Source organism: Struthio camelus, chromosome 5 (genome assembly GCF_040807025.1).
Source record: "Struthio camelus isolate bStrCam1 chromosome 5, bStrCam1.hap1, whole genome shotgun sequence".
Taxonomy (NCBI): domain Eukaryota; kingdom Metazoa; phylum Chordata; class Aves; order Struthioniformes; family Struthionidae; genus Struthio; species Struthio camelus.
In genome coordinates, this window is record NC_090946.1 from 29,719,824 (window position 1) to 29,738,015 (window position 18,192).

The following is an 18,192-nucleotide window of genomic DNA, read 5'->3' on the forward strand; positions in this document are numbered from 1 at the left end:
AAGCTGAAGGACAAGGGATGTTTAATCAAACTTCATTTCTCCAGCTTCAGAAATGATGAGCGCTTTTTATTGCATTTTACCAGCTTGTAGATGACTAATGGAGACCAATTGCTTTCTATAGCAATAAAGGCAGATTTTTATTTATGACTTTCATGACAGGACTGGGAAATCATAAGACAATGAGGTTTTGGAAATGCTACTATTTCAGAAGAAATGTTTCATGCATATCATCATGGAATTTCCTATTAGGAATTAGCTGCAATATAGCTATATCGCGCTATCGCGCTCTGTTCAGTAGCTAGTCATTTAAGGGACTTGTGCAAAGGTGAACTTTAGATAGAGCAGGATCTCAGGTGACTTTCTAAGGTCTCTCACTAAGGTGAGGTTGTGGAGGACACGCTCTCTACTGCTTACAGTGGGAGCCACGGGGTGAGGAGGAAGGCTGGGGCAGCTACTCTGGGCCTGTTATTAGATATTGCAAAAAGCCTCCTCTCAGGTATGTTGTATGGACCAAACTTTTTTTATAGACTAATCCATGCTTGCTTCCTCTGTGGGACTGAGAAACACCCTTTATAATGACTTACTCTAAGCTATAGGACAGAGTAACAGATTTTACTCTGAATTCAGGATAGTTCTTTATCTATGTTAGCCTTGGACAGACGTCCTTTCAGCTTGAAAAGATTAGAAACTTTTCTTTTTGGTTGAATGTTTGTATGTCTGGGGTTTTTTGAACTGCAAAATCCATCTACTAACTCTATGCAATAAAGAAAAAAACCCACACATTTGATGATGCCATCTAATAGAAAAGCCATAGTGAGTTTTGAAAAAAGGCTCATGATTAGGCAGAATAATGTTGCCAGCCTTGTAAGAATGTGCTTACTCCGCTAAATGCTCTGTTTCAGTGAAACATATTTCCTCCGAAACTTGCCAGTTGTAAATCAAACTCAACTCATCTTACCTCTCACCTTGATAAGCTTCTGGATGTAGTTTTGGGGTGAACATAAGTGTTTTTGAATACAATTCACAATTAAATGAAACAGACCAAGCAAGAATTTCAAAGACGACTACCAAAAGTTAGGGACCCAGCTGATACTCAGCTCGTATTGCTTTTAAGATCTGAACCTTTACTTTTATTTTACCAGTGACCACCTTCAGGATGTATATATAGAGGTCAGCCCTGACCTTGAAATTGCTTCTCCCTTTCTGTGTTCACACCCCATCTCCAGGAACAGCCCCAGGATATTCAATCAGAGAGCAGAAGTAACAGACACTACCTTGCTTGTGGGTGACAGTCTGCCAACAAGCTGACAGTTAGTCATTATTTATGTGAATCGCTTTTACGTGGTTTGCAACCTCCTGAAAGCATCCATGTCCAGTGGCTGACAGCCTGTCCCTCACGTGTCTCACTCTCTGGTCGCTCTTCCATCCCTAAGGGGCTGGTGCAGGAGAGCAGGAGACTTGGTCACTGATACTGCTATACCTGTTACATTTCATGGCCACACACATCATCTCTTAGGTTGTACTAACAGAACCAAACCACCATGCTAGAAAGTCTAAAATAATTCAAGAGAGAAGGTGTTTCAAAACACCAATGTCAAACTGCATAGCTACATGGCAGATGTTATGCTTTCTCTACTGACAGTGGGAGGATAGCTGATTAAGAGACATCTGACCGTGAAACAACCAGTTTCATGGGAACTGTGCTCCAAATAATTTATTTCTTATTTGAGATACTTACTCATCACAGTATTTTTACTCTTTTGAGAATCTTTTGAGCTCTGTATGCTGGAGAAATGCTTAGTTTCCATTTTCCCATATTTTTTCATCTATTTTTTTCATATTTTTCTACATCTTCCAAAATCTTTTGCCACAAGAGAGAATCTTTCTGTTTGTCTATTTAACGTGTAAGAAAGTGAGTTAGGTTGGCTAGAATTGTATTCTCTCGAAATATCTTTGTGGAAATCTGCTGAAGAATTTCTCTTTTATATTTCTGACTAGTTTTGTTTCAGCTAAAGCTATTCATTTGGTCCTGGTGTTTTTTGTATTTGTAAAGCAGTTAAACATTTCACAGGGTTTAGCTTAGTCCCATATGTAGACTTACATATGACGGCTAAAATAGTAAATCAGTCTTATACCAAGTTTTAAGGATGTGGCCTAGCAAAATTGGAATTTAGAAAAATTACTTTTTTGATTAAATATTCATATCGGTGTTGATTAGAGTTAGCTGTTTATTTACTTTATGTCCTGAACCAAGGATCCTTCCAGAGAGGGAAAGTCCTTTGGAAGGACTCGGTAAGAAAACTCAGCAAGGTCCGTTTGGAGTTTTATCCAATTCCGTACAGGGCTGGAGTTTGTTGTTCCCCTCCTTGCAAAAGCAGAAGGCGCAAGCACACAAATCCTTGAGCGCTCAGAGGGCATATTGCATCATTCTTGAATTCTTCAATGCTGAATTTGTCTTTTCTAGTATTTTCCTTTAAAACGGAGATCCAGAAGATGGAAGAGCTCTGGATCATAAAGGAAGCCCCTGGCTGTAACAGCCACCTGCTGGTTTTCTCGGAGGATGCGACTGAAGTGTTTTCCAGCGTCCTGTATTTAGCTGAGCACGTTTCTCTGCATTAGAGTATTCTGGGGGCTCAGAGTTAGCCGGTGCCATTGAACTGAAGAAATGAGATGAAGAAACTAGGAACATGTAAACTTTTTAACAAGAGCTTAAATTTAAGACATTATTAATCGCTAGTGAAAGCAGTAGACCATTGGCGACGGAAAATCGGCAAAGTGCATATGTGCCTTGAGAATGCACTAGGTAAGGTAGTATTTAAGGATTAATCCTTAAACTAGAGTCCGAACAAAGGTTTAACCCTTAAATTACTTCCTATTATGGCTGGAAGGCACACGAACACTCCCTTTTTGAATCTGAGATGACCGCTTAGGTATATTCACTTGTACGGGACTTTAACACATGCAAGTTCTATGTGGCTTGATGCTAGAAGATAAAAAGTAACATTCCTTCAGTGAAACACACAGTACTTAGTCTCAAACTCTTAAATGCAGAGTATGAACATTAGTCAAGTAGATACTGATTGAGATTTGGCACTGAGAGATTAGTATACATTTTAAATTAGGTTGAAGTTAGTATGAAGTTTTATTTATATATACAGCTGGGTTAGAGTAGCACACATGTCCAAAATCTGTGTATTTTTTTTTTCATATTTTTGAATATTGGAATAATGAAGTTCAAACGCCTTCAAAGATATCCAAGTTTATTACTGAAAAATGCAATATTCAAATGTGTATGATACAGTAAGTAGTTGCATTTGTACATGTAAACCTTGATAAAGTAAACAGCATCTCAAAGACAAATTTATGCCAAAAGTGTCTTACAATAATTAATCAGATCAACAGTTTCCTCAGTGTATTCTTTTAATTCTGGGGTACATATCGGGATAAAAGTAATCCTAAAACACAAGAGAAAGCGAGAGCTGACAGGCCAGAGGAACTTCTAGCATGTAGCGCATAAAAGTCAATTTTTCTGAAATATTTTGTGGTAAGTATTGCAATCTCATTTCAAACATTACTTACAAAATTTGGATTTATGAATAGAAAAAATAGTTGAAATTTTATTCTAATTCCTTACTTAGAAATCAAGTTGTATTTAAATATTACATAAACTTCAAATATATACACATCTTAAGAAATCTCTTACGATCATGATATTGCAAGTTAGCCAGGACCATCAGAGTAAAAATGACTGAAGTATGTTATTTAGTTAGATTTTACATGAGATTATTTCAAACACTTGAAATTTCAGTGACACTAATCTAGGTAAAAATCAGAGTAAACAGTTTGGTAGATTTTTCAATACAAAATTCTCATTCATCTAAATAGAACACAAAATAAAAAGGTGATTGAATTTTTTTTTCCATTTTCAACAGAAAACTCACCACGTTCCCAGTGATTAAAATCTCATTAGCTGTAGACTGCGTTGGGTTTGATGCTAATTTCTTGTCTATTAGCACCCTAACAACTGATTCACGGCAATACGAATGCAAACCACAGAGAACGTATAACATTATCGAGGCTACGGCAAAAAGGTCGAACAAGCCAATGGAAATAACACAAGATAATTTTCAGTGCAGTGAGGAGGGAATGTACCACTAACATTTCAAGACTAAATCCCAGACCTGCGTTAAAAATGTTCCTGTATAATATGGAATAGCAAAGTGCTTTCTCTACAGTCCCTTGTTGTGCTGTTAACGATAACTCTGTGCTCTTGTGGTAACATTGTGCTATCCTGACTATGCCAAAATCATGCCAATACAAATTTCTAGAAAATGTGGCTGCTACGTCAATATTAAGAGAAAAATTTTCAACACAAGTCTATTCATACAAATGTAAAAATGAAGTCAATCTTAGGATGGCTCAGGGTCTTTAGGACGACACTAGAGTGCGTGTGTGCCTGAGTGCAGGGAGGGACATATGCAGTACAAAATTTAGTGCTTGGGAAAGTGGCCAAAGGGGCAGCTGTGGCACCGGTGGCCCAATGGCACACGCTGACGCACCTCGGGGCTCCTCACCCCCCTCTGCCCTGTGCAGGCAGACCTGGAAAAAGCACCAGATCGACTAGTATTTGTGCACTTTCTCTGCTTTGGCTGCCTGGCTAGGGCCATCCACAAAAGAGCCTGTATTCAAACAGTTTTAGTCAGGTAGTTGCTCTGGAAATGGGACAGTCGGCCAGAAGGCATCGTTTAATACTGGGGACAAGCGAGAACGAACTAGAGGAGAAGAGAGCAAGGAGAACGAAGGCTGTCACCCTCCGTTTGTTTTGCAGAGCCAATGCAGAGTTGAGGCCAAAACCCACAGAAGTGAACGGGCAGCCTTTGCTTCCTTCCTCTGCTCCTAGCGAGTCTCAAAAGGGTGGTTTGTTACACTTCACCCTAGCAAAACGCTCCGCTAGTATGAGGCTGAGGTACAAAGAGATAGAGGGATATTTTAAAGCTGCCAAATTTTCCACCACAGGAATATAGGCTTGCAAGAAAGACACTTTTAAAACGTGTCACTGCACTCACTGAAGTCAGACAAACTATGCACCGAAACTAACAATTTATTTAATCTTTCTCAGCACAAAAGTCAGTCTAAATATGGAATTTTGTTTGAATTCTGGTGCTGTAACATCAAACCAACTCTGTTATGAAAGGATGGCTGTATATTTGTTTCAACTTTTACCTCCCAACGATCAACATTAGTATTTTTTCATGATTACAAAAAAAAAAAAATGCTTTTGGAAGTACTACTGTATTTTAAGTGACCATTGATAGCATTATTTTTGTCTCAAACCCTTTTCTACTATGAACAATAAATAGAAAATGTGATTGATTGATCTTCAATTAACTTTATTGCCCTCATATTCAGCTATTTATATAAAATAAATTTTATTTATACGACCACTGCCCAGTGAATATAAAAACTGTAATCTGTAATAGTTTTAATGAAAATTATGAAAGTTGGAAGTTAACTATATAACAATAGTTATAATTTTTCATTGTGTGGACATGGATCATTTTCAGGCAATCAAAAATGATATGATGTTTCTTAATATGTATATACCGATTACCACTGAACTGTGGCATAATTCAAAATATTAATTAATCCCACGGTGCAGTATAACCAATTCACAGGCAAACGTTAACGGATCCCAAAGCTCCAGAAATTCTCTCTGGCAGCATTAGTAATCGGAATTTGCAGTGCGAAAAGTCACAGCAAGGAAATTTCAAATGCCCCAACCTTATAGATCTTATATTAGATTGATCATCTTAATGACACATTCAGAATAAAATCTCACCAAATTTCTCACACTTCCCCAAACCAAATTCCCTCTACGGCTATATTTCCCAAGATGTTCCATTCTGCAGAACACTTCATGAAGGAAACCTTACAAACTTTATGGATTTATGCATTAACCTTTATGTAGCTTATTTTTACCAACTCCTTTGGATATTTTTCTTTGAGTCTTCAGCAGGGCACATTCGAGCCTAAATGATCCTCACAACAAAATTTAAGACAAGTTGCTGTCAGAAAAGGGCACAGTAACAAGCGATGTGTCTGTTTTGTGGTAAGGAAGACATGTACTTTAAAGAAATAACACTTATGGCCTATCATCACTATGGAAACTTTAGCCTTGGGGGTCATCAGTATTAACTTTAATGTTAGTCCCAATTTTCTCTATGAAACATTTAGCAACAAGGGGTAGGAAAGAAAAAGAAAAAAAAATGGCCACAACACAGCGTGCCTTGTTTTCAAATCTTAGCACTCTAGCAGGATGCCAGTCACCGTGATGTTTTACTGGTAAAAACTTTGAACCAGAGGATACTAAACGGGGGGTTTTACTCAATCTTCAGGCAATCCTGTTGGCACTCTGGCGTGCACACTGAGCTCTTCCTGCCTCTCTCCAACTAGACAGAGGCTCTCAGCTGTAGGAGGGAACGACGCCTTAGGAGGTCTCATGAAGCAGAACTCTTTGGAGCCATTCCTCTTTGATGCCTTTTTTTACTTTTTCATTCACCACAATTCAGAGCTCACACGTCAGGCACAAATTTAGATGAAAAGTAATTGAAAATGAGATGTGTATAACGTATGTGGATTTTCCACTATTTTTGAAATACAGGTTTTTTTGACTGAATCAAGCCATTGAATTTGGTTAGGAATAATTAAGACATTTTGGATTAATCTTCTGTATTTAAAAATATGTACTTGCTCATGCAGTCTCTCTAAGGGCGCATGCATAGAGCAAAGTTGTCACAGATTAGATCAGCAATGATCTAAAGCAATTTTGCACAAACTCTATGTTATGTAGCTTTGTCAGTTTTCACAAATGCAGCTTGCATGCACAATCTATTCATACTGGTCATTTTTTTGGAAAGACAATACTTAGAATATGAAAAGATCATTCACCATTCATAAATTACGTTATTCCTGAGGACAGTGTGTACCTTATACTTTAGTAAAATAACGTGCAGTCAATGCAAACACCACGCAAAATGAAGTCTAGCAAAAAGTTTTCTCAGCTTAAGCAAACGGCTAGTGGCAAAACTTTAGACAATGCTGACATCCTCCAGAAACAAAAGAACACGCACAGGTATTCTCCAAAACTTCTTGTGCTTTCCCAGTGCATAAACTGAACAATGTCAGATCTACATACCTGCCTTTAATATACTTTTATATGCTGAAAATCATTAAGAATATAAATATTTAAATCCCAAACCATACTCAAATACAAAAAGGTTTTCTTCCATATGCATTGTTAAAGTCCATCTGGGATTTTGCTAACTTTATATTGACATGTGCCAATACCCACAGCAGAAAGAAGAAAATACAAAACAATTAATCAGCATTTCCTATTTTTGCCTAATTTTATGCTAAATCTTTATACCTTGGGCCAGCCAAGGCATTTTTTTTTTTTTAAAGAAAACATTAAAAAGACAGCTCATCTGTGACTTTATGAAAAACTGAAGTACTATTATTATTCGGCACGGAAATGGAACCTGTGACACATAGTTAATGCTGTCAAATGGAGCTTGATATTCTACAGCATAAACAGTGAAGGAATAAATTAAATCAAATAATGTGATTATATAAGCACTGGATAGAATGATTTAATTATTTCTGAAAAGGAATCCCAAGGAACTGAAAATGCAAACATAACTGAAAGGAAAAAACAGCCTTTCCAAAATACAGAAAGCTGAATTCCACCAGCCCCTTGTCATAGAGCTAATGGCCAATACAGCTGATTAGACCATAGCTTCCAGCTTCTTTCCTCCTTTGTGCAATACTATAGATACTCCTACAGTTACCTTGCTTGGTCACAAAGAACTGGAATTAACCAAGAAATCTCATGAATATGGTAAACTCACTAAAGAACTTCAGGTCTGATGCTAGGCCTCCCCCAGACACGATAGATCTCGTTCATCCAATTTAATGGGCTCTTGACTCTTAAAATTAATTTTATATGAGATAATAAAATAAATTAATTTTTCAAATATATGGAAGTGAATACTGCAATCACACTTTTTGGCTAAATAGGGTATCTTAAGAAATAAAACTTCAGGTCTTTTCTTATCTGTCATCAGTGGTTTCCCTGCAGCTTTATCACTAAAACTGATGCTAACATTTGCATTTATTACAGTTATTGTGCTTTGTTGCATCTTTGTTTTTAAAATTTTTCTCATCTAATATAAATAAAAAAAAAATCAACTGTACAAGAGAAACAGAATGATTGTAACTTTGTCCTCACACCCTCTTCTCTGCAAGTGAATCCTGCTCACTTGTTTAAATTGTTTAAATTAAGTGCTTCTTTTCCCACATTATGAAACATTATTAATAGACAATTTAATCACCAAAATGTGACTATTACCATAAGCAACGCTGCCTTAGGCTGTATGCACATAAAAACTGAAATTCGATTATTTACGTGAACTTCTACTTTTAGTGATTTTATCCAAAAAGCCCCCCAAAATTGTAAGAAGGCACAAAAATAATAATAAAAAAAAACCTAAAAGTATCCACTGCCTGTGTATGCATTTACATACAATCTGTATACACAGCTGCATGTATCTAATTCCCATGCTTTGACTTGTTTACCCCAATAACAGAAGTGCACATTACTGGAACATTTACTATTACAATAAGAAGAGCATTGTTATAAAGTGCTCTACTTTTCCTTCCCTGAACAAGCAGGTCACAATGTGATAGTGTATGTCTGATACATATCCGCATAAGCTCGCATAATATAAATAGTTATTTGTGTATTCAGAATGAAGTCATTTGCTGTGTATTAGAATATTTCAAGGTTACACTCTGTGAAGTCATAGAATCATTGCCCAGAGAGACCAGAGAGAACAGTAACACAGTTAGACATTGGCATGCTGCATCAGAGCATGAAAATGACTGTTTCATTCTGGAGGTGTGTGGAGGTGGCCTTTCTGCATATAAAACTGAAAAGACAATTCAATAGCCATGTCATTTTCAAATATAGCTGCAAGTGGGCAATGCAACGTGCTCTTGGTGCTGCTCTTTTCTCTTTGAATTTAGAATTTTTGGTTTTCAACTAGAAAGGTAAATTAATGAAATTGGTGTGCAAATCTTAAACTGCATAGTATATATTAAGCAGCCTTATACCCCCTTGTTAGGGTAGGACCACATCCACAATCTCAACATGAGACTAGGACAAACCTGACAAAACAGTAAGCCTGAAAGATCATTTATATCAAGTTATGGCCACAAAGGCAACAATTGCTCTTTTCTTCAGAGGCATTACAGATGCAGCTGAGCAATTAGAAGCTGTAGAAATAGTGGATATCACATGAGTTGTTTTTAGTCATGCCCTTACTGTATAAGCTTACAGGTAATATTTTATTTTCATTAAGCTGTTAGTATCTTCATGAATAGCATGAACATTCATTGCCTTTTCTAAATCAGCGTTCAAATTTTGGATCTGTCTCCACAGTCTTCAGTGCCGATCTTGTCCTTGGTGCTCACCACCAGCCAGTGACAGATAAGGCTATTCATTGGAAGCATCTATTTTCCAGTTCCCAACCAAAGCTTGCAGCGGTACTGCCCATCAAGAACATATATACACTGTGAATCTCATACACTCGTGCCAGATGCTGACCTTGTTTTGTAACTGCACTCTTCAATTCCAGTGTTTTTGTTGCAGCACAGTATCAACTAAGGCCATTCATGGTGATACTGTTTCCCATTCTTCTTCCGCTCTCTCTGCAAATGCTCCAGTTCAGCTTCATACATCATTTCCTGGACTAAGTACTTCTCTCTCCTCATTCTGTCACACAAGTCTTTGGGCATGTCTGGAATCAGGTAGGCAATGAAAGACTTTATTCCAAAAACAAGATGCTGAAAAGAAGAACAAAAATAATTACTTCAAAGATGCTTAAGCATTCATTTCTAGGACCAGATTTTAGGGCCTAAAAGTCAGTGGCAAAACTGGAACTGAGATTTGATTTAGGACTGAAAAGTGATCTGTGTATTTGTGTAAGTATACACAAATATACATACACATAAGTGTATATATATACACATACACACATAAATGAGCAGTTTACCACAGTATCAGAAAGGGGAAAATGCTGAAGTCTTCTAAAAAGTAAAACTAAGGGTATATCTAGTGACCTAAATTAAGATGTGACTGCAGGATATGCTAGTTTCAATAACAATAGCAAACATTATGTAGAAGCAGTCTTTACTAAGAGCTTGTAATCAAAACATGTAACCAGATGCCCTGGTGAGTATGTAGTCCACTTCAAATGTGTTAATACTTACAGTTTTACTTTTATACTAGGCTACAATCACGTATCATTTTGCTGGCACACACATTCTAAGTTGTTATAGCTATGCTTAACGTACACATAAATCTTATTTTTTCTTTTTCAATAAAATGTGAAAGATTTGGTTAGGAATCGACCTGATGTATTAGAAGTAGAGAAAAAAAGACTTTGGAGGGATTCTAAAATCTTTGCATACTCTCGCAATGCATTTTGAAGCAACTGAGTGACAAAGGTTTTGTGGGGAGGAGGAGGTGTTCAATATTTTATTTTCTCTCTCAAGTGTAATGAACAAGCACCTGGTGATACTGAAACTTCTTCATTTATGGGCCTATTGCAAAAAAAAATCCACTTCAATTTTAAATAGGCAGAAAACAATTTTTCCTTTCCATGACTGACCTCGAATACTATAATGAAAGCCAGCCGTGCTGCCAGGACATGCCAGAACTGCAAAGTGAATTCATATGGAGTCGAACTCCATGGTGGGGCTCTATAATCTCTATACCTGTAAAACAAAGAAAAAATCCCAGTAAGTTAGCCTGTGTTCAAAATCCTGAACATCGTAAAGAATTCTCTAGCCTATCCCAGAGCTGTCTAAAAGAAGAGAAAATGAAAAGAAAGCATACTTCAAGAGGAATTAAATAGAAAAGAAGAAAAACAATTCACATATTAAATAGGGCTTCCAAAAAGCCAGAGCTTTTGCTGTTCCACAGGTGACACCTTGAAGCGTTAAGTTCAAGTGTGTTGACTCCAAATTGATCCTCTTCTTTAACTATAAGCAGTTGAGATTTTCCAGACGTTTGCCTAAACGTGATGCAACTGTAGAACTTCTCAGCCAGTCCAAGCTAAGTCTCAATACGGAATTAAATCTGAAACTAGAAGTGCACTTGCGTCATCTTTATCGCAAACGCTATACAGAGGTAAATCCATACTTAATTTTTATGCTGAATTTTTGTATTCACCTTGCATAACTGCCTGGGATCGTGGGCTGGCATAGACCCAGAACAAAATGTTAATATACATTATTGAATTAATTGTTCTCAGAATGCTTAACAAAAAATTATTTAATTTAAATGAGAGACTCATTTTACCCTCATTTTACAGCTAGGGAAACTTTCAAACAGAATAATTGATACAGGCCTGAAATATAAGGCTTATGAGAGGCCAATAAAAAACTAAGAATAGAATACAGATTTCAAATGTTTTAGTATTGCATCCTTCCACATAACCTTCCCACCTGCAACTTCCATTTTGAACAAACTCATACCACAATGCTTTTACAGGAAGAAATAAAACTACTCTGGGAGTAATTTTGGCACTGAGACTTTCAATTTAATATCTATTTCAGAAATGCGAGCATCTAAACATACCGGCAATATCCTGAGTACCCCATCCCAAGCTCACTCAGATCAAATACCGATAAACTGCTGTTGACATATCCTTTCAAGCATCTGAAGAAAAAAGATATAGGATCAAGATTTTCTCCATAAAGTGATCACATAACATAGATCCTATATGCAAACATATTCTGCTATCACATATTATGAGCATTACTTTTTAATGTACTTATCAGGGCAAAAGCATTTCTAAAATTTTAAGCAGAGAAGCAAAGTTTTATTTGAAGGAATCAAATAAAATCTGTTTTAAGGATACACACTATTTTATTTTGAGCACTTTTCATCTTTTGCTTATCTACCAGCAGCTATAAAACAAACTTTGTTGCTAAAAGCAAAGTTCTTCATTGGCACCTTCTAAAACTACTGAATCTAGAAAGATGGCTAGAGATGCACAACACAGAGAGAATAATTCTTCATCCTTGAAGAACCAACCACCAATCAGGCAGCAAATACAAAAAAATGACAGGTTTTATGAGCTGAATGAAAGGAAAATTTTCACCAACACTAAAATGAACAGTCAATATATACTAAAAAGCTGTCTTAAAGGCAACAATTTATTGATATTAATGAAAGGAATCACATAAATGCATTGAATTATGTATGACTGTAGAAGTGAAATTTTTATCTATCTCTGGAAATCATCAGACACAAAGCCATCCTGTCCTCCTAAAAATCTGTCCCATAATTTAACTAAATGCCTCCAGAAAGGCAAAGAACATTCAAAAAGAGGTGTATCAGGAACTCTACTACACCTCCTGAACCTTCAGGTTTGCTGTGGTATCTCAAATCACTACTGGAGAAAGTGAGAAGAGAATTATATAGCTCTCTATTACAAGGGACCTGAAGCACTAAAATCTTACCAGTATTCTCCCTTTTCATCATTCTTCTCTCCCTTAAATTTTCTCTTCCTGCACCATCACAAGAAGAGTAAATCGCTATTTTGAATCACTAATGGAGGAAAGAGGGAAGGAAGGACAGACCCCTACAGTTTTGGCTGAGGCACACACTGTCAATGCAATGGTACTACTGGCTTGCTGGACAAGCCTTGATGCTTTGCCTTCACTCTTATCCTTCCTCCTGTGGAATAAAGATGAGTTGTGTTTGTGAGACATGCCACAGTAGGTGCTGCATTAGCAAAACGATGCTTCCTTTTCTCAAGAGAACCTTGATTCCAAAATCAAAAACAAAACAAAACACTTTCCCCTCCCCTGCAAATGAGGCACTGGGCTCTGAATGAAAGAGAAGATGCCTATGAATTTTGCAGATACAAACATCTTTTGAGATCTAAAAGGTCCCAAAGGCAGTGGAAAAATGAAGTCAGAGCATAGTGGAGCAGCGCACACCACTGGCCCAGTGGTGTGAAGATTGGCAAGATACCTTGATAGAAGCTCAGATGCACTATATAAGAAACTAGACTAAGTAGAGTCAAGGCCAATCTTGCTGGAGCTTTGGTACAAGCATTTCTGAAGAGAAACAGATGGAGCAGGTTGAGGATGAATCAGGTTTAGGCTACAAGAGGGTCTGGGAGCATATGTATGCGTGTGGGAGCGTATGGCAAGAAGAAACGCCAAAACTTTTGCAGAAAAGAAGGAAAGCTCGTCTTGGAAAAGCCTGAAAACTGCTATGATTCATATCGTACTTTTATGTATGCATTTAGAAGGGGAGTCATGATTTTCCACTGATGTAATGTGGAGCTAACCAGGAAACTCTCCTGAATGGCTGAGTTACTTGCACTTAACATCTGTGAAGTTTTGTATAGATGAAAAAGGCAAAATATTGCCAATGAAGTATACTAACACAGAAGGACAGTAGCAAAAGCACACTTCCACTGAAATATAAATGTATATATAAAAAATTTCTTCATTACTTTTCTTGTCTGTATCCTTGATCTGTGCAGGGGCCATATTTGTATGCATAGACAAAACGTGGAATGTAATCCGAAGTAATAGCAATAACAAAGGCATTGGTGATGACAGCTAGAACTCCAATTCCTTCCAGAATGCCATACCAGATACCTAGGAACAAAAGAAATGACAAAAAAGTCCATAAGATTATTCTCTTTATAGCCTTCCTTTCTTACTGAGAAAGAATTATCGAGTTAAAAAAGCCAGATCAAGATTAAGCTGTTTCAACATTCCTGCCACCATAAACTCCACCTGAATGGAAGTCTTATAGTAAGGTACACATTCTTAAGAAGAAATAGCTAAGTAATAAAAGTATAATAAAAGTATAACCAAAATCTTTGGTTATAAAGGCCAAAAGTAAACTTTTGGAATAAGATTTATTTTCATTCAATTTAATTCAATTTAAAACCAAAAGGGAATTCAGTCCTCACATTTCATGGAATCTCAGTTTTGAAATTCTATTGATTGTGGATAGCAACTTAGGTCTTGAGTTCAGCAAATTAGAAACCTAAAAGAAGAGCCTAAAAATAACACCTACGCATCTGAAAGAATGGCCTGTTTTCAAAATTCTAACTATTATGTTGCCTTACCGGAAATGGAAAGGAATTTTGAGAAGAAGTCCTCTTAGATAAGCAATGGAGTGTGCTTTTGCTGCTTACTAAGACAGTTGTTATTGATATCTGTAGCTTACATATCAATTGCATTCTTGAAAGATGAAATATTTCAAGAGTTAAGCTACGTCAAAGAAGAGAACACAAAGAGATGGTATTTGACTGTGATAGTCATTAGGTTCTCTCACCTATATCTGTTGCTCTTGCAGGCATAGGTCTCCGCCACTGAGTGACAAATTTGTATGCGTCTAACCTTATTTCTATGATATTGTTAAGCAACGCCAGGAGAGGTGCCAGTGGGAAAGCAGCAACAAAGATGGTGGTAAAGCCAAACTGTAAAACTAGAAAAAAAATTCTATGGTTAGAAGTTCGAAACGTAAATTTTTTTTTTTTTTTTTTAAGTAAAACATTCTTCCAATTTTTTTTTTTTTTTTTTTGAAAACTGATCTCTCTCTAACTTTGCTCACCCATCTCTAAGTATTCATCCATTAAGCCATGGAGATTCATAGGCTGCAGATTCCAATCTTTTTCCCACTGAGGCAGAGAAATTTTATGTTCCATTAATTGCCCTCCTCTCTTCATTTTGCGTCGTGACCACCAATTCTGTAGTAATCTGTATTAGATAAACACAGCACTATTGACTGTACTTGCTCGGTCATTTAAAATATTGTAAATATTATATACAACAGTACTAGCAAATATAGCATAAAACAAAATTTTATGAAGTGGTTCCAGAAGTTCTGTTTTTTGCATTACTTTTTAAATTGTGTATTTAATGCAGCATGCTAGATATTGTACCAGTGAGCTTTTCAGAATATGGAATTTGCTCTCACAGATTTCTTTGGTAGGATTTGCGTGCCTAAATAAAAAAAAAGGCAAAAAATCATGCATCCTGAGTGCATTAAAAATAATAATTATGCCTTATTTTTAGTGAGCATAATCCTACAAAAGAGAAACCAAAGAAATGGAGCTCTCTAAGGACTCTCAGATACTAGAATATATTAATCTATTTTCTTTGAATGAACATAAAGATGCTCTACAAAATATTTTCCTCCTGAAACAGGACACTGTGTCTAACAAGGTGTTGCTGAAGCTGCAAATATTTAAGAATATTTACTATGAAGCTGTGCAGAGACCCTTTCACACAGCAGTTATAAATATTAAAAGTATAATTGTACAGACAAGTGTCATACAAATGAAAAATATTATCCAGTATTGGTACAGGAGGAAGTTCAAGTTTCAAATCAAATCATTTGATTTTTAGACATTACTAAAAAAGGACGGATGATGGGAAATATTTTTTATTACTATTTTTATTAACAGACTGCTATTTCTCCTCAAACTAGTTTAGTGTTTAGCTTTTCATCTGTCTTGTTACTGAAAGGTAAGTTGCAAGCAATAGTTTTGTCAAAATAAAACACTGTTTTTTGTAAAGGAACATAATTGACTGACAAAGGATGTTCTAAAATAAATTCTTGAGTTAAGGTGCTGCTGGGCTCAGAAGACAAGGAAGCCTGATACTTCAGGTAGCTTTTTTCTTTTCAGAACTTCACATCTCTCAGCAGTGCAGCGCAGTGCCCATCATCTGCAGGACGACTGCACATTGTGAACATAATTTTTTCAGACGTATTTTCAAGGCTGAGACTTTGATTAAATTAAAATTTGATGAGCAACCTTTTGCTTTTATTGAAAAGATATTCTTCTAGTTTCTAAAAAACTGTAAGACTCTTAGCCCTATTGCTCTCTTCAGTGCAAAACAGCTCTGTTCATATTATGGAAAGTTAAATCACAATAAACAATTTAAATAGTTAACATACCTTGAGAAGCTTTATTTCAGAGCAGAAGCTCATGCTTCCCTCAGGAATAAATTCACAGTATCACAGTATGTGAAGGTGAGATGCAAAAAGAGAAAACATTCTCCAAATGTGTTGCTTTTGAAATAGTAATTTTGGTAAGAGCAGACTCTTTATACTCTCTTTATTTTTCTTACAGAATGCAAGGGAAGAGTGTAGACCCAGTTATGTATTTCACAACCACATTTTTAGGCCTCAGAGCAAGTACTGAACACATACTGAACTTGTGTAAACACTAGTAACAAGTCTCCCCCTCACCTGCTTACTGGAGGTTACAAATACATTTTGATGATTAAGTTTTGAGTGGTAACACAAGCCATGTAAACATGAACCTGCAAGAGAGTCCCATTTTAAGTGCTTACAAACATTTATTTCCTCACGTGGATATTGCAGCTGCAGACAGTCGTCATCAGTTTAGATAATGAATTTCAATTAAAGGCCATATTCTACCTTCCACTTAAACAAAAATATATTTTTCCTTTTCACTGAATCACACTGACATGTGATCACTGTTTGTAAAACAAACATTAACAACTGAACTTACGGATAGCCTAGTTCCATGAAGTTGTTCCACATTTGTTTTAAAACCATTATAACTCCCATTTGCAAACACAGATCTATCAAGCAGCCACTAGGATGACACTGAAACAAAGGGAAAAAGATTGATTGCTAAAATCATAGAATTTCTTTAATTTTTATCTGTTCACAGGGTGAATGGAGAATACTCAACTATGGACGATTAAAAAACACTATCCTCCAGCTACAAGAATACTAAGAGAAAATTAACAACAGAAATGTTAACATAGACTTTAATGGAACACTCAACTTTCATCTCTTGGAGAACTGGATGGTGTTATCCAGGCTAAGAATAGACATATATGATAGACATATGATAAACGATAAAGTCTGTTTCACTTAGGCTAATGGATATGCATTCATTTCAAAAGACTGGGGTAATATTTTATTTGTAATACCCTAAGTCCAAACAGAGACTTAGTAGTGGAATCTCTGCTACCAGTATCCTAACCATAAAAATTGCCAAAACAATATATGTTAAAGTAAGTAATATATATTACCATGTTTAGTAATTACAGAAACTTTTATAGACTAAGAGACCACAAAGTTGTGGTATTTTACTCTGTGGTTACCAAGGCTCTACTGAGATCACAGATAATGACAGCATGCTACTGACACTAAGAGAAGTGCAGGTCTTAAACACATTTACAAGCTGAAATTTGACTTTTTTTTTTCTTTTAAATCAGTCTTTTCACACTGGCATAAACTTAAGAAGCTGGCAAGGAGAACTAATGGCACTAAACATGTCTTCCATCCAAAAGTTCCACATACCCTGGAGATACCAACAATTTAGGACTCAAATACTGCCAGTGAGGTAAGGGAGTATCACATTTTGCTTTTCACAAAGAGAGAGGCAGAAAGAATCAAGGGCCTCATTCAGAGTCACTCAGCACAGCTGAGAACACAGAGGAAAAACACATCTCCAGTTTCCTATCTCCTGCTATAAATAAAAGCTTATTCTTCACTACACTTAGATGGAATAATAAATCTTTCAAAATGGACGTAACTCATGTCTTTCAGCCATTTCATAGTTTCCTTTATACTCATGGAAATTTCACAGGAACGCAAAAATGGGATTGTTTACCTCTTCCAGTCTCCATCTGTTAAAAAGCTTGTTGTACTTTCCGGGGCGGCCTGCAAATCTGAAAAAAAAGATTTCTGTTTCTCAATGGACATTCCAAGAACACCATGTATCAGAGAAGCTATTTTACCACATCCACTGAGCAAACTCGTGAAGTACAAATAGATTAAATCCCATGGGTTTAAATCTTATATCTTTAGGATACAGTAGTTTCAGAATGCAAACCAGGAAAGAGACCATCATTCTGCAAGTGATCCTGAGCTTTTATGTTCAGAACCGAAATCCTAGCTTCAGGAATTTCAAATATTAGATACCCGAGTTCTCTAATCTGCATTCAAGAAGTCAAACTATTGTGACTGGTAGGAATCTACTGCAGCACAGAGATAGCTCACACAAGTGAAATTTGTATTGGATTGCACTGTGATGTAAAAGCATAAAT

General features: G+C 36.4%; 1 protein-coding gene across 13 annotated transcripts in view; it reads right to left on the minus strand.

The window, feature by feature from the left end:
• Nucleotides 1-8,417: 8,417 nt before the first annotated feature.
• ANO3 (anoctamin 3) overlaps nt 8,418-18,192 on the minus strand; it is a 226,975-nt gene continuing 217,200 nt past the window's right edge. For 9 of the 13 annotated variants that reach the window (XM_068945321.1, XM_068945318.1, XM_009688372.2 and 6 more), the window contains 8 exons: nt 17,757-17,814; nt 16,641-16,738; nt 14,711-14,856; nt 14,432-14,584; nt 13,596-13,743; nt 11,702-11,782; nt 10,731-10,836; nt 9,098-9,903 (listed from right to left, as the gene is read on the minus strand). In XM_068945321.1, the coding sequence (XP_068801422.1) occupies nt 9,721-9,903; nt 10,731-10,836; nt 11,702-11,782; nt 13,596-13,743; nt 14,432-14,584; nt 14,711-14,856; nt 16,641-16,738; nt 17,757-17,814 (973 nt within the window). In that variant the 3' untranslated portion in view covers nt 9,098-9,720. Of the gene's footprint in view, nt 9,904-10,730; nt 10,837-11,701; nt 11,783-13,595; nt 13,744-14,431; nt 14,585-14,710; nt 14,857-16,640; nt 16,739-17,756; nt 17,815-18,192 lie in introns of all 13 variants that reach the window. The other 4 variants (XM_068945325.1, XM_068945324.1, XM_068945319.1 and 1 more) reach the window with 2 other exon arrangements.